Here is a 16,758-nt window from a genome sequence, read left to right as displayed (position 1 = left end):
CCCAGAAATTAAAATGATGTCATCATTTACTCACCTTCCACACTTTCAGAAGAAAAGTACAAAAGCTGGCACTGGGGCAGTACTTTTTCAAAAGGTACACCTTTACTTCCTCCTAAAGGTACATATTAGTGCCAAAAATGTATATTTTAGTACCTATATGTTTGTATTATATCTTATATACATATGTTTATATTTGTATCTTTTGAAAAGCTACCACCCCAGCGACAGCTTTTGTACCTTTTTCCAAACCTGTAAGAGTTTCTTTCTTCTGCTGAACACAAAAGAAGATACGGTAGCCATTGACTTTCATACTTAGGAAAAATACTATGGAAGTCAATGGCTGCCATTTGTGATGAAAGAATGAATGTTAATTATTAAGCCATGCTTTACAATACAATTTAATTTTTCAACAGATAAGCACAGTAAACCTTCACTTCACTCTTTATAATCATCAGTGTGAGTTCTGTGAGCACCCATGTGCCCAACTGCAACAAACCCCTCGAGTTAAGAAAACTGTTTGGGAGAATTTTATTCAATACTGTTAGTTGAGCCAAACCTGCTTTACCATCTTTCGAAGATTATGCAAGTAGGCGAACTCTTGAAATAATAAATGTAAGTGTGTTATGGGTAGGTGGAGTGTGTTTCAGGGCAGGATCTAGCTGACCTACTGACCCAGATGTTCATTTTAGGACAAGGAGCAGGATGCAAGACAGGATATGTGATCACCAAAGACAGAATTAAAAGATAGAGCAAATAAGCTTATGCTAGTTTATTAAAGAGAGAAGAAAACACTGAAACACAATATTTTGAACACATGCAAATCTCCTGTTCTGTCATCAACTATACAGAATCAAATTCTGACTTCAATCAAATCAACTCACAGTGCACATGAATCAATTCCACTAAACCATCTTTAATTTGATCATTTTATCGTCCCATCATCTTTCAGTGAAAACACTTTAGAAAGATGCAAAGAAAGAGCAATGGTTGGTTAGTGTATCAGTACTGTCAGTATACAGTATTTTGATTCAAATGAATGATTAGTAATCATTTTTAAACAGTGAATTAATTATGCGAATAATAATAATAATAATTGTTCTGTGATCAAAGCAAACTTGGCAGAAAAATACATTTCTTTTTACAGTTAATAAGCAAATTTTAAATTATTTCCAAATATTTCACAAACTGGATTGCCCAACTATTAATGTTGTCTGTGATGAGTTAAATTCCCCAAAACACTTGATAAGACACTGTTTTTGGGAATTAAGCACATTACTGTCATTATCAGCAATTGGGAAATGCCTAAAATAAAACATATTGAAACAAATGGGCAGACTGTAACATTTCAGTGGACATTGGCCTTGGTCTGGTTTACTTGGTGGGCATTTACGGCACAGTGTGTTTACAAGACTTGTGCAAGCGAATCTCACGGAGGAAGGAGGTGCTTTAATTGTTTCTGATGCAAAATGTATCATTGTGCACACTGTAAGGGGTGAAAAGCAAAATAAAGGACAAAGGCAACAGCTAGCATGAAAAGGAAACATTGACAGAATAAAAAAGTGGTTTAAATCTTTTAAACCATAACATTTAGTTTTCTTGGTATGAATGAATGTAGGTTGTTCAGTGATGTTAATATTTTTGACTTACGTAGATGTCACCATTAGGTTACCATTTATTTTTACCATTCAATTCAGTGTAGAAATGAGAGTGTATAAAGTCACAAGACCATTTTCACTCGATTCAATACACTGTTTTTGGCCGGTGGCTCAGACCCCCGCTACCCACAATCCACTGCATTCATCACTTTCACAAATGAACATTCCCGTAATTTGTTGTGGCGAAAGCACATACCGAGGACAAAAATATGGATGTAATGTTACATAACATTGCTGATAAGTTGCTGAAAAAGTAAACAGAGCACATGATAATGTATTGGTGTTTCAGTAATGGGCATTTCCCTGATTCAAGTCCAGGGCTGACAGCATGTTTAATGATTATACATGACACAATGTTGCACAATAAGTCAGTTTTACTCCAGATATAAGCTCGGATGGGAGATAAAAGCTGAACAGAAGAGAGATATCTTCATCAGACTTCATCAACGAACAGCTGAAAGCTCAGAGCCATGCTGCGCTTCATTTTCTTCCTGATGTGTCTTTTGCAGTTAAGGCACACAAGTAAGTGGGCTATGATTATGAATATTGATATGTTTTTTTCTGAAATGTGGAACTTCATTTAATTCTGAACGCTCACATTATTAGCTACTAAATGTCGAAGTTGCAAATAAATCAAAGATAAGTAGAGTACGTTTTACAAGAAAATACTATTTCACTCTTTTTACTACAAAAAAAATCACATTTTATTCAATTGTGCCATTTCTTTGCAATTATTTGTGAAATTTCATAGCAATTTCTGAGAGACAGTTGTTTCAGTTTATCTGTGTCTTGTCTGCAGTGCTGAGTGTTATGGGAGCTGTCACCACAAAACCAATTATCATAAATGGCACCTACATAAACCCAGAATTAGGCAAGTATCATGCTAGGTTGAGGTCCCTCGCTCGCAGCTGCCTGGATATCAAAGAGAAACACGGCGCTTCGCAAGGTAAGCACTCTGAAAGTTTCTTTAAGTTTTATTTTTAAAGCCATTCTAAGACACAGCACCAATCAAATGTTTAGAAACACTGAATTTATGTCTCTTATGATCTTGAAAACTTTTTCATTGAAAAGCTTGTGCTTCAGTGCTTGAAATTAGGTTTGTAGACAAGTACAATTACACTATCGGTCCAAAGTTGGGAATAATCAAGATTTTTCAGTTTTTGAAAGAAGTTTCTTATGCTCACCATGGCTGCATTAATTTGATAAACAATACAGTAAAAAGAGTAATATGATGAAATATTATTTCAATTTAAGATAACTGTTTGAATATATTTTAAAAAGTAATTTATTTCTGTGGTCAAAGCTGAATTTTCAGCATCATGACTCCAGTCTTCAGTGTCATCATCAATCATTCTAGTATGCTGCTTAGCTGCTCAAGAAACATTTCTGATTATTATCAATGTTGAAAACAGCTTTGTAACTAAAGAAATAAATAGAAAAAAAATAAATAGAAATGAATGGATAAATAAATAAATAAATAAAAATGAATGGATAAATAAATAAATAAATAAAAATGAATGGATAAATAAATAAATAAATAAATAAAAATGAATGGATAAATAAATAAACAAAAATGGATAAATAAATAAATAAATAAATACTTACTTTTTAATGGATGATTTGGACAGGATATAGTAAGAAAATTATTGAATGGTATTGACCTGTATACAAACTTCAATTTATTTTTTCAGTCACTACATAATTCCTATATTTTCATTTATGTTATTTGATTACTTATTTTTGATATGATGACTTTATTGTTATTATTATAAAATATGTCAAAATGTAAGGACATTAGCAAGCTTTCAGTCAAGTTCTTCTCTTTATTAAAGTGAAATCTGAGTCTCTGTTTCTCCTCAGATGGCATGTATATCCTGACAACAGAGAGCGGTACATACTACCAGACTTTCTGTGACATGACCACAGCCGGCGGTGGCTGGACTCTGGTGGCCAGTGTTCATGAGAACAACATCAATGGGAAGTGCTCTCTTGGTGATCGCTGGTCGAGCCAGCAGGGAAACGACCAAAAGCTGCCTGAAGGAGATGAAACATGGGCAAACACTGTTACATTCGGCAGCGCGGAGGCCTCTTCTAGTGACGACTACAAGGTACATTACCACACAAAACCTCAGCCCACCACTGAGAGGATAATAATGCCTTGAATCTGACGACCCAATACTGTCATATCCCACAGAATCCTGGGTACTACGACATCTCTGCACAAGATATGTCAGTGTGGCATGTTCCCAACAATGAGCAGCTGAAGAACTGGACGTCTTCTGCTATCCTACGCTACCATACAGAAAGCCAGTTCCTCACAGAGCATGGTGGAAACCTTTACCACTTATTCAAGGTGAAACACACGATTCTTACACAAAATTCAGCATGCACACTTCTACTTTAAAGAGGATGTGCATACTGATATAAAAGTGCAGATACTTACAGTCTCAATAAACTGATATATATATATATATATATAAACTGATCACTGACAAGAAATAATCTTGTGGACAGTTGGAGTAGATGACACAAATCAAAATACAGCAAAAATGCCAGCAAACTGCCTTTATATATAATGCATTATAAAAGTAGTCTTAATGCACTAATTATGCCCTGTAATGCACTCTATAATGCATTGTATGATCACAAGAATAATTGTAACCACAGTTATAATATTTATCTATTCATTGTTACACCTTTAGAAAGTACAATGCAATAAAGGCTTTAAGTAAATTATTACCAAATATTCTAACGATCAAATCTTGTTTCACATAAACAAATGCATAAGGTTTTTTTTTTTTTTACTTTTATAAAACAACAAAAATGAAACTTTAAATTGAACACTTTAATTAAAAATGAAGTGTTTTGACATTTTGCATGACTATTTGAACAGAAATACCCCGTGAAGTTTGGAGCAGGACAGTGTAAGAGAGATATGGGACCCAGCAGTCCGGTGGTGTACGATACTGGAGACAAAGATTCAACTGCAAACTTATATGGACCATCTGCTGGAAGTATTGAACTCTGTATTGCATTGAAGAAATTCATGTAGAGAACATGCATATGCATAAATACTGAGGACAAACCGTGTTTTTTCTGTTTATCTCAGAGGACTTTGAGTCTGGCTTCATCGCCTTCAGAGTGTTTAACACCGATCAAGCAGCCATGGCCATGTGCTCTGGAGTTAAACCTACTGAATGCAATCCTCAACATGTAAGTCATGCTTTTGTCAGCATCTGTCAGTGGTTTTTTAGTCCAAACAAATCACATTACAAAGGTTACAAAGGTATCAGACTGATGTAAGTGTGTTTTGCAGTATTGCATCGGTGGAGGAGGATATTTCCCGGAGCGTCAGCAGTGTGGAGACTTCACCGGTCTGGAGCAAGCATCTAAACCTCTCACTCAATCCGCCGTGCTGCTCTTCTATCGTTAATGTCAAACATCAAACATCAGCACGAGTATCTCTCAATGTTGTTTACAGTAAATCACATGCTGAGCTGAACTGTGCATGTACAAAGTTGTTCAAATATCATTTCCTGTTTGACGTATAAATGTTTATATCAATAAACCTAAAAAAAACAAAAATATGTTTCCATAGTTACGTTTTAATGCAACTATTTTAGCACTAAATGTGCAAGAGGAGTTTTAAATCAAACTGTATATTTATGAGCACTTCATTCAGCTGTTCAGGTGTTCTTAGGTTAGTTCTGTTTAACTCATCTAACCCTGACACTCAACCCTGACATCTTGGCAAATGTAAAAGTGCTGGCTAATGCTAAACGTAAATTCAGTAAGATTGTTATTCACGTCGGCGCTAATGATGTTTGACTTCGCCAGTCGGAGATCACTAAAAATAATGTTAAAGAGGTGTGTGAACTTGCAAGTACGATGTCAGACTCTGTAAACCGCTCTGGACTGCTCCCTGCTTACCGTGGTGATAAGATACATAGCAGACTGTCGTCACTCAATGGCTGGATGTCTAAGTGGTGCCTGCAGAATAACATAGGTTTCATAGACAATTGGAAGAATTTTTGGGGCATACCTGACCTGTTGAAAAGAGATGGTCTTCATCCCTCTTGGGGTGGTGCCGCTCTTCTCTCTAGAAATATGGCACATAGTCTTAGAGTTCGTACTTGACTAACTGGGGCTCAGGTCAGGAAGCAGACAGACTGGGTAAACCGACCATCAGCTAGCCGCCTCACGTCACAGAAGTCAGTTAATTCTCAGCACATAGAGACTCTTTCACCTAGATATCACACTATAGAGACTGTGCCTGTTCCCCGAACTAGAAAATACAGAAAACATCCAAACCAAAGTAAGAGTAACAATTTAATTGATGTTCAACAAATAAAAAACAGATATAATACAAATAAACAAACGATAAAGCTTGGCTTATTGAATATTAGATCCCTTTCTACAAAAGCACTTTTTGTAAATGATATGATCACTGACCATAAACTAGATGTGCTTTGTTTGACAGAAACCTGTCTAAAACCAGATGACTACATTACTTTAAACGAGTCTACCCCCAAGATTACAGTTACAAACATGAACCACGTCCAAAAGGTAAAGGGGGAGGTGTTGCCACAATTTATAGCAATATTTTCAGTATTTCTCAGAGGTCGGGTTTTAAATATAATTTGTTCGAAGTAATGGTGCTTCATATAACGTTATCCAAAGAAACAAGTGTTTATGATAAATCCCCGGCAATGTTTGTACTGGCTACTGTATACAGGCCACCAGGGCACCATACAGACTTTATTAAGGAATTTGCAGATTTTCTATCTGAGGTAGTGCTGGCTGCAGATAAAGTCCTAATTGCTGGTGATTTTAATATCTATGTTGATAATGAAAGAGATTCGTTGGGATCAGCATTTATAGAGATTATAACTCCATTGGTGTTAAACAACACGTTTCAGGACCTACTCATCGTCGAAATCATACTCTAGATTTAATACTGTCACATGGAATTGATATCAGTGGCGTTGAAATATTGCAGCAGAGCGATGATATCTCAGATCATTATCTAGTTTTGTGTATATTCCATATAGCTAAAGCTGTAAAGGCAACTCCTTGTTACATGGTAGAACCATCACTTCTACCACAAAAGACTATTTTATAAATAATCCTCCTGATTTATCTCAATTCCTCAGCATATCCAATAGCTCAGAACAACTTGATGATGTAACAGAAACTACTGACTCTCACTTTTCCAGCACTTTACATACGGTTGCTCCTTTACGCTTAAGGAAGATTAAGGAAAAGAGTCCAACACCGTGGTATAATGAGCACACTCGGGCCCTAAAGAGAGCAGCCCGGAAAATGGAGCGCAGCTGGAGAAAAACTAAATTATAGGTATTTCGTATTGCTTGTACCCTATTATACAGAAAAGCATTAAAAACTGCTAGATCTGCTTACTTTATGTCTCTTTTAGAAGAAAACAAACACAACCCCAAGTATTTATTTAATTTATTTAATACAGTGGCTAAAGTAACTGGTTTATAACTCAGTTCAAGTCACTGATGCTTGCGTACAGATCTACCACAGGCTCGGCACCCTCCTACTTCCACTCACTATTACGAACCTACATCCCCTCCAGAAGTCTGAGATCTGCTAGTGAGCGACGCCTTGTGGTACCATCACAGAGAGGCTCAAAATCACTCTCCAGAACATTCTCGTTCACCATTCCTGGCTGGTGGAATAATCTTCCCACCCCTATCCGGAACGCCGGATCCCTGGCAACCTTCAAGCAACAACTGAAAACTCATCTCTTTCGGCAGTACTTGACTTCATCCTAAACTCAAAAAAAAAAAAAAAAAAAAAAAAAAAATTCCCTCTATCTTTCTCTCCACCTACTAGCTTGTACTTATTTGAACAATGACTGAGACTTGGTGTTACGAGCACTTCCTCTGTCTGACTGCCTCTTCAAGATGATTCGCTTTTTGTATTCCCCAATTGTAAGTCGCTTTGGATAAAAGCGTCTGCCAAATGACTAAATGTAAATGTAAAATGTAACAAAAAATATAACATCAGCAGGTGCAGACATTACCCAGCACCACAGTAGTAATGACTTTATGAACTACTTTACTTCCAAGATCGAAACTATAACAAATAAAAATTGTAAACATGCAGCTCTCAGCCACAGTATCGCATCAGATAGTGCACTATAGATCCCCTGAGGAACAATTCCACTCATTCTCTTCCATTGGAAATGAAGAATTGTATAAACTTGTTAAATCATCTAAACCAACAACCTGTATTTTAGATCCTGTGCTTCCAGAAGTAATAGATCCTCATCTGAATATTATTAACTTGTCATTGTCATTAGAATATGTCCCAAAAAACCTTCAAACTGGCTGTTATTAAGCCTCTCATTAAAAAACCACAACTTGACCCCAAAGAATTAATTAATTACAGACCGATCTCAAATCTCCCTTTTCTGTCAAAGATATTAGAAAAAGTTATATTATCACAGCTATGTTCCTTCTTAGAGAAAAAATGATATATGTGAGGATTTCCAGTCAGGTTTTAGACCACATCATAGTACTGAGACTGCTCTCATTAGAGTTACAAACAACCTGCTTTTATCATCTGATCGTGGTTGTATCTCTCTATTAGTGCTACTGGATCTTAGTGGCGCATTTGACACTATCGACCACAACATTCTTTTAAATAGACTAGAAAATTATGCTGACATTAGAGGAAGTGCACTGGCATGGTTCAAATCGTACTTATCTGACCGCCATCAATTTGTGGCAGTAAATGAAGAGGTATCATACCAATCACAAGTGCAGTACGGAGTACCTCAAGGATCAGTACTTGGCCCCTTACTTTTCACGCTTTACATGTTACCCTTGGGAGATATCATTAGGAAACATGGTGTTAGCTTTCACTGTTATGCTGATGATACTCAGCTCTATATTTCTTCGTGACCTGATGAAACTTACCAATTTACAAAACTAACGGAATGTATACTTGATATCATAAACTGGATAGCTAGCAATTTCTTACTGCTAAATTCTGAAAAAACAGAGGTGTTAATTATTGGACCAAAAACGTTTGCATGTAATAACCTAGATCTCGCTCTAATACTTGATGGCTGCTCTGTAACTTCTTCGTCATCAGTTAGGAACCTAGGCGTACTTTTTGATAGCAATCTTTCCTTCGAAAAACATGTTTCTAGCATTTGTAAAACTGCATTTTTCCATCTTAAAAATATATGTAAATTACGACCTATGCTCTCAATGTCAAATACAGAAATGTTAATTCATGCATTCATGACCTCGAGGCTAGATTATTGTACTGCTTTATTGGGTGGTTTCTCTGCACGTTTAATAAACAAACTCCAGCTGGTTCAAAATGCAGCAGCTAGAGTTCTTACTAGAACCAGGAAGTATGACCACATTAGCCCGGTTCTGTCAACACTGCACTGGCTCCCTATTAAACATTGTATACATTTTAAGATCTTACTAATTACCTATAAAGCCCTGAATGGTTTGGCACCTCAGTATTTGAGTGAGCTCTTATCGCTTATCTTATCTTATAGCTCTTAACTATAATAGTGACTTGACTTGACGACTTAACTGCTAAAAGTTTGAGAATCAAATTCATAATTTCCACTTTTTAATGTGCTGTAATTTTGGCATGTCCTGTGGGATCCTCCAGGGTTTGGCTGACAGCCTGCTGATAGATGCTGTAACTATTATCAAGGAACTTCATTATTTTATAAAAACACTGTTCTTCATTGAGAGAAATTAAAAAGTAGCTATGTATAAAAGTTGCAGCAGCTCAACACATGGCTCAGACCTTTATTTAACCTTTCAAAAAAAGGTGTTTTTAGTAAACCATCTCTAAAATTTCACTCATACATGGGCATTACTTTAATATCATGTTCAGAAGAGCCTGCAAACACTGCAAAAACAACCGTGTTTTATTATAACACTTTTCAGTTGAATGTTCAGTTATAGATGACATGAAAGGACAGTTATTGTGGCTTCAAGCTTCTTTCACTGCACATAATAGCAGCCTGACCTTCTTAACTAATAATACTAATTCTTATTTACTAATTCTTTGTTTACTAATAATATTAGTAATATGATGCAAACACACAAGGACAAATTATGAAAATTATGCAGATTTTCAGATTTATTTTGTATTATTTTTGTCATGCGTTTTTGTTAAAATACTACTTTATTAATATTTATAACTCATAAATAAATGTTTCACAGGTGTCCACTTTACATTAAGGTGTACATTCACTTTACATTAAGGTGTACAATCAATCTGAGTCCTTAGCCAGCTTCAAGAATCGGCTAAAAACACATCTCTTCCAACTTTATTTGACTCTCTAACTCTAGCATTCTATTTTAATTCTATTCTTTTTTTAAAAACCTAACATTACTTTTCTAATCTTTTTGTATTCTATTTTCTTTTTATTTATTATACAATTAACAAAAGCAAAAAAGGCCTCTAACACTAGCTTACTCTACTCTATTTCTATTCTATCTGTTTTCTTTTTATTTATTATATAATTTAAATAAAAAAACACCTTGCTATGTGTACTGCATTAGCTAACTGAGGCTTGTTATAGCTCTTGCATATTGCTCTTTTGTTGGTTTTGATTGCTTCCATTGTCCTCATTTGTAAGTCGCTTGGATAAAAGCATCTACTAAATGACGTAATGTAATGTAATGTAAATGTAAACATGTTTACAGCTAATTTATACTTCAACATCCCTGTAGAGAAACTAATATTAAGTTTTTGCTCTGTCCTTGTAGTAATACAGATGTATATTTTCTTTCACTGACTCACACACACACACACCTACAGCCCCCACACAACCCTTCTGCATCCTTGAACGTGTTTCCTGCAATAGGAAGCAGCTAAAATCCCATATGATTTTTTTTCCTGTTGGCCAAAACACAACTTCCTCTCCAAGCGGCCAGGTCAGTTGAAATCAGTGTGAAGCTGGAGAACGTGCGCCTGTGTGTTCAAGCGAAAGCGAGGGAGAAACAGAGAGACAATGAAGTATGAATGGCTCCTCTGGGGCTGCTGAGATTATCGCCCTATTGGTTCTCACACAGTACTGTAAAAATCTCACATTGGTGAGTAAAATAAATAAATAAGCCAGACACTGTATAAAATGATTGAATTATGTTTTACGAGTAAAACAGTCTTTCTACTTAAAAATTTCACGCTTAACCATGTTACTTTGTAATTATTTGTGAAATTTACTAGTGGAAATTGTTTTAAAGCCATTTATTAGTGTGCAGCATTGCAGTATGTTCAGTGGTTTGTATCAGATTAATTACAGTTAATTCACAATTACATATTATTTCATTAATATAAGAACATTTGGGTCTTATAGTGTCACACAGTATAGAAAACCTATTTGATTTAGTTGTTCGCTCACTTGGGTCACACTGGGCCGCAGCTGAGGACAGCTACAGGAAATGAGAGCTTTCAGCATCACCGAGTGGCGACATGACACCTTTAACAAGCCGCTCTCTGCATCCTGTTGCTGATTAGACCGAGCCAAGAGAAACAATAATTACACTAAACCACATCTCTACACACACTAGCACTGGAGGGTGTGTGTTAGCTTCTTTAAGTGCAATTTGTCAAGTTAAACTACTAATAATTTCAAGTACACTAGTCAACATTTAAAGTGGACCAAAACCTTTCATTAAAGTTGTCTTAAAACCAAATGCGTTCTTGTCTTAGAACAACTTTTTTGATCCCGAATGTTGACTAATATACCACTAGTAGTGCATAGACATCATGATTGCATTAACCAGTTTTTCTGCATCAGAAATAAATTATGTGTTTACGTGAAAATAAAGTTGCATCCCAAATGATATACTCACACTATACACTATGCTATGTACTTATGCATGCACTGTAATGTGAATTTTCTCTTTGAATACATTAGACTACTATTTATATGCCACAGAATAGTGCATAAGTATGTGAATTGGGGCGCATCTAAAGAGAGAAAAATCCTATATACCACATATGCCATTTAAGATTTTTATGAATTTGAGAAGCAACTAAGTTACCTTAACACAAAATTTGAACTCCACTATAACATTTATAAAGACAGCCAACCTTCATGCTTTCAGTGTGGAAGACACAGCTAGACAGACCTTCTTCTCAAACCTTATAAACAGCAACTTGAACAACACACACTCTTTTTGCTACTGTTAAGAGACTAACAACCATTGACAGCAAATGCAAAGAAATGCTTCCTTCTTTTCTGAGAAGAGCAATAATATCAGGAAGGCGATCAGCACATTGTGCAGATGTCAGACAGATCCGGCCACAATTACAGATAGCAGTAACTATATCTGATTTCCAAGCAACTTAAACAGCACAGCACAACATCTTAAAACATCAGCCTGCTGCCTTAACACACTTCCCACGTTTTTTCAAAAGTGTGCTTAACTGTTTAGAAGCTGATCTCTTAGAAGTGGTAAATGCCTTGAAAACTGCAGTTGTTAAGCCCCATCTGAAAAAGAGCAAGCAGGATAACACCATGGCAACTATAGACCATTCTCCAAGTTTTGGAGAAACTAGTTCATGTCTTTATCACCAGCAGGATGGACTATTGTAATGGTGTCCTCACCCTTCCCAAAAAGACCATTAGAAAGGTGCAGATCTTACAGAACGCTGCTTTGCTTCTAGCTCCTGCAGTTGGAACCAGCTTCCAGAAGAGATCAGTTGTGCTAACAGAATAGCCACATTTAAAACTAGTAGTGCTAACATGACCAAAACCATGACCAGTGGATCTAGTTACTCATGACATCACTGTTGTATAAAAAAACTGATAACTCATATCTCTGTGGTAATATTGCAGAACCCTCAGCACACTTTATACATATGAAGGGTTTACAGTATGATGCCACAGGGTTTCCTTTAGCTGCTTTAGACAGTGGCAAAATCACACAGATGTGCAGCACACTGCTCTCTCTTTTATGTCACATGAAAGCCTTTATTTCCTTCAGTTGCTCCTAATAACAGACACATGCTCACTATTACCTCCATCTCAAGCTTTCTGAACACATGTCAACATCCGGTCAGGGAGAAGCTTTTGAATGCAGATCTAATTTTAGCAGCGCATGCAGTTGCTGACTTTGCCATTGGGTTCCAATACAAACTGGACTGGGAGTACTGCGGAAGAATTTGTATTATACATTTCTGGGGGGTATAACAATAATTATTTTAAGAGTACGACCAAGGAATCTATTTATTTGTTTGACTGAAGAATTTCATTTGAAATGTTTTTGCTCATTGATAGATATCACTACAAGATTTCATACGCGTTTATATGTTAGTAAACAGATTATGCTTCAATAATCAAACAAGTTTTTGCTTCAATTCTTAATATGTAAAATACTAATTGACAATATTGACATGCAAGATTTAAGTCAGATCTTCCCCTCACCGCTTCTGGGCATATGGTACAGTTTTTCTGATGCTGACGTGACTCATCTGAGGTTTTGTATCATAGTTGTTGGTGTATAGTAGTGATGTCCAGTACAGCTGTGACTATCAACTCAGAACAGCGAAGCCTCCAGTGTGTTAATGCTTAATATTACAGCTACTGCTGAGATAAAATGTCCTGGAAAATTCAAATAAGTTTCAGCATTTCATCAGCATATTAGTCAGATAAGAGCAACTGAAATGCATAAGACAGAGAAATAGAAAGAATTCACAGTGGTCATCTGGTCTTCACTGGCACTGATGTACAAAGTTATAGCGCCTCCTAGTGGCCAGAAATACACAACACCACACAGATTGAATGACGAACAATTCAGTCAAACATTTTAGGAATTTGACATTTTTATGCAAAGTCTTTCTAACATTGTTTTAGTGAATTTTATAAATGTGTATAGATTAGAAATGCATACATTTACACGTTAACAGAAAATGAAAAGTTAATGACTCTTGGTTGTCATTTCCGCCACAGATTTTTGCTGCAATAAAGATATTTGTAGCATACTTGTTTACCAATGGATCAACACTGTCAGTGAACATGATGTATGAAGAAAACATATGAAAAATGACTAAATATCACTTGGGAGCAGAACAGGCTATTTTTATAGTGCATAATTTCCAGTTGAGTTGTAATTTTTGTAAAATTATTCCAAAAGTGAAACATTTTAATTGTATTTAGGATGCATAAAATGCTTTATCTAGACAAACAAGTTATCAAATTTACCAAACACACCTAATGCATCACTTGAAAAAAACAAAAAGATGGAAAACAAGACAGAATTCTCCTGTGAGGTCCATAATGTCCATTGGTAGACATTGTCAATATAAAAATCAGATAAAAGCATCTAGTTGAAATATAAACGTAATAATATATTAAGTAAACTAATTTTAGCTATTTGAAAATCCCAACAGTAATGGTTTCCATACAGCTATTAAACATTTGAATGGTTTTGCATGAGTACACTGCAGATGTTTCCATTGACAAAATGAACACACACTTTGAGTCTTTCCTGGAGCAATCAATAGTATCCTGTATTCATTTTTTTGCATAAATAAATTTGATATAAATCTTTCTTTAGAGGAGAAAAATATATTTTTGTGGTTTTGTCACTTATTCCATTGCAGGTGCTAAAGCTTTTACTGTCCTCAGCTTCCTGCAGACGTCCAGATCTTTCATGTGTGTTCGGTCAGGCCCAGAACATGACTAAAGAAGTGCAGCAGGTCCAGTCCCAGATAGACCTGCGTCATGGTGCAGACGACCCCCAGCCCGGCCAGAGCGATCAGCACCCACTGCATCTTTGCACTGAAGTACAGCGGCTCCAGTCTGCCAGCGGACAGTGAGGGGTCAGCAACACGACTGCACAACACGGACATAACTACAGTGCTGGATCACTCACCTGCCCTGAGCAGACTCTGAATAGCCGTGGAAGTACCGATACCGTCCATAAAGGTACAGCAGCCCGAACAACACTGCCAACGCTAGAGAGCAAGAAAATCATCATGTCATTTTCTGTGGGAGCGGTTTGTTCATATCACTAAACCCAAGTAATTGTGATGCTTAACCTAATATTGATCACCACCTTAATATAGGCTTACATTTATTCCTTTATGTCTGAATGGAGCTGTTGGAGGTGAAGAGTGCAACAGCAACAGAACAGCATAGTGTTTTGCATAAAACAAATGTCAAGGGTTTTTTGTTTACATGCAAATCAGAGGTGTGAGACGTCAGATGTGTGAGCGGTTGAATTTTTTTTGCCATGTAATCTAGATGTCCTCACAAGGGAAAGTTCCCCATTGTACACATCTCTGGTTTAGATGCTCGCTCAACTAGTTTGACGTCTCTCAAGTGCCCAAAAACCACGATAAATCCATCCAGGCAGACCAGCCTGAAGGAACATCTTGGCATTTTTATTCTTTCAAATGTAACATTCTAGATGCTCTCCTTTCCTGTAAATAAATCAAGACGTTTTCAGAGTGCAGTGTGTTTTTGTGCTTGCACCAGTAGCAGAATGTATATCTGATGTGTGACCCTGGAGCACAAAACCAGTCTTAAGTCGCTGGGGTATATTTGTAGCAATAGCAAAAAATACATTGTAGGGGTCAAAATGATCGATTTTTCTTTTATGCCAAAAATCATTAGGATATTAAGATCATGTTCTATGAAGATATTTTGTAATATGCATGGCTAAGGACTTAATTTGGACAAGTTTAAATGCGATTTTGTCAATATATAGACTAAATGGTGGTCGAGGGTCACATATTTGTGAGCGCATCAAGCTGCTCGAGCGTGTCTTATAATTAATAAACTCTAAAAGTGTGGTCGCTGCATTTGATCAAGATTGATTAATATGTTCTGTGAGCACAAAGTTGAACTGCCTAAATTATAATTCTTGTTTTTTATTTTATTTTTTTCCTTTCAAGGAAACTCACCTTGACTGAAGAAAATTCCAGCCAGCCAAAGCGAGAAGACGAACAGGGGGAAATACTCTGAACAGTTTGCTCTGGTGAAGCAAGAATATGACAAATGAGACGAAACCTGTCGAGATCAACATTCCTCTCGGTGAAGTCATTAGTTCTTGATTCAGTTGAACTTGACAGATGCCTGACTTACTGGGCTCGAAAGACCCTCTCAAACTCCGGGGGTCCGGTGGTGGCAGGAGGAGAGACCGAGTGCTTTCTCCGCGCGGAGATCACCTTCAGAGAGAAGTACGCTGACAGGAACACATTTACATCACATCAAACGCGTTGGGAAGGGGAAGAAATGACTAACACGCATTGCAAAATATCCTGTTCTTAATCTGGATGTTTGCTTTTTCATTCAAAATATATCCATCATCCTTAAAGCAGGATAACCTACAATCCACCACTGGAGGGGAGTAAATGACAGATTTTTATTTTATATTTGGATAAACATTTTATTACAGAAAAAGCGTGAGAACCGCTCAAAAATTAATTTGTCCAACTAATTCCAGCACATTTTTTTTAAATGCGTAAAGTATTTAAGGAAATCTTACAGAGTGCATTTCGAATATTTCCATTTGAAAAATCTCTCTTCGATCAAGCCTAAACCTCTGTTATTATTTTATCAGCTAATTTTTTTTATGACTTTCTAACATGATTTATAACTGTACCGATCATACTCTTGTATGTGCAACTATCACATACAGCAAACTGTCTATTTTACAGAGAATGACCAGAGAACTCTCCATTCTAGCACGAGCTACATTTATAACTTTAATGTAGGACACCAGCGCGTTTCATCATACAGTGCAATCTGTTTCTCTGAGCATGTGAACGTAAAAACTGACCAATATTGATTTGATTGACCTTCTACAATCATGTGGTAATTACCTTGTTCCAGCAATCCCAACAGTGTGACAGCTGCTAACAGCACGACGTGATCCAGCATCATTTCTGTGGACAGTGAGACTAGACTAAACCTGTTCACACCACACTCAAGGCAGCTCTTTTAATCACTGATTTATATTAGCATGACTGGAGTGGGCGGGACATGGCTATAAACCAAATGACATTATTAGTGAGTGCTTGAGTCAGCACATATTGCTAGAGGGTAGGCCTATATGATGCATTCACAAAAGTAAACGAG

At 36.5% G+C, this 16,758-nt stretch overlaps 2 protein-coding genes across 2 annotated transcripts; one reads left to right on the top strand and one right to left on the bottom strand.

Moving 5' to 3' along the window:
* The first annotated feature begins 1,902 nt into the window (after positions 1-1,902).
* On the top strand, positions 1,903-5,234 carry LOC306883357 (intelectin-1a-like). The gene is made up of 7 exons (XM_079438547.1): positions 1,903-2,177; positions 2,455-2,601; positions 3,516-3,763; positions 3,850-4,008; positions 4,549-4,669; positions 4,765-4,868; positions 4,972-5,234. The coding sequence occupies exons 1-7, from the start codon at positions 2,126-2,128 to the stop codon at positions 5,086-5,088; spliced, it is 948 nt and encodes a 315-aa protein (XP_079294673.1). The 5' UTR covers positions 1,903-2,125; the 3' UTR covers positions 5,089-5,234.
* A 5,671-nt stretch (positions 5,235-10,905) lies between these two features.
* On the bottom strand, positions 10,906-16,607 carry LOC306883013 (leukotriene C4 synthase-like). Its single transcript, XM_079438061.1, has 7 exons — positions 16,503-16,607; positions 15,763-15,862; positions 15,582-15,652; positions 14,549-14,630; positions 13,027-14,475; positions 11,714-12,957; positions 10,906-11,656 (listed from the first exon to the last, which is right to left on the bottom strand). Exons 1-5 carry the CDS (start codon positions 16,561-16,563, stop codon positions 14,325-14,327), a joined length of 465 nt encoding a protein of 154 aa, XP_079294187.1. The 5' UTR covers positions 16,564-16,607; the 3' UTR covers positions 10,906-11,656; positions 11,714-12,957; positions 13,027-14,324.
* Positions 16,608-16,758: the final 151 nt, after the last annotated feature.

This window comes from Barbus barbus (assembly GCF_936440315.1).
Source record: "Barbus barbus genome assembly, chromosome: 17".
Taxonomy (NCBI): Eukaryota; Metazoa; Chordata; class Actinopteri; order Cypriniformes; family Cyprinidae; genus Barbus; species Barbus barbus.
Note: the sequence above shows the minus strand (reverse complement) of the source record. Positions and strands in the feature narration are given on the sequence as shown.

Bases quoted from the DNA above. Each gene is read 5' to 3' on its own strand.
- LOC306883013 (XM_079438061.1), bottom strand. From the start codon at position 16,563: ATGATGCTGGATCACGTCGTGCTGTTAGCAGCTGTCACACTGTTGGGA. The intron at 15,863-16,502 runs GTAATTACCACA...TGTTCCTGTCAG, and splicing joins GTTGGGATTGCTGGAACAAG to CGTACTTCTCTCTGAAGGTG. The intron at 14,631-15,581 runs GTGAGTTTCCTT...CTTGCTCTCTAG, and splicing joins TGGAATTTTCTTCAGTCAAG to CGTTGGCAGTGTTGTTCGGG.
- LOC306883357 (XM_079438547.1), top strand. From the start codon at position 2,126: ATGCTGCGCTTCATTTTCTTCCTGATGTGTCTTTTGCAGTTAAGGCAC. The intron at 2,178-2,454 runs GTAAGTGGGCTA...TCTTGTCTGCAG, and splicing joins TTTGCAGTTAAGGCACACAA to TGCTGAGTGTTATGGGAGCT. The intron at 4,670-4,764 runs GTATTGAACTCT...TGTTTATCTCAG, and splicing joins ATATGGACCATCTGCTGGAA to AGGACTTTGAGTCTGGCTTC.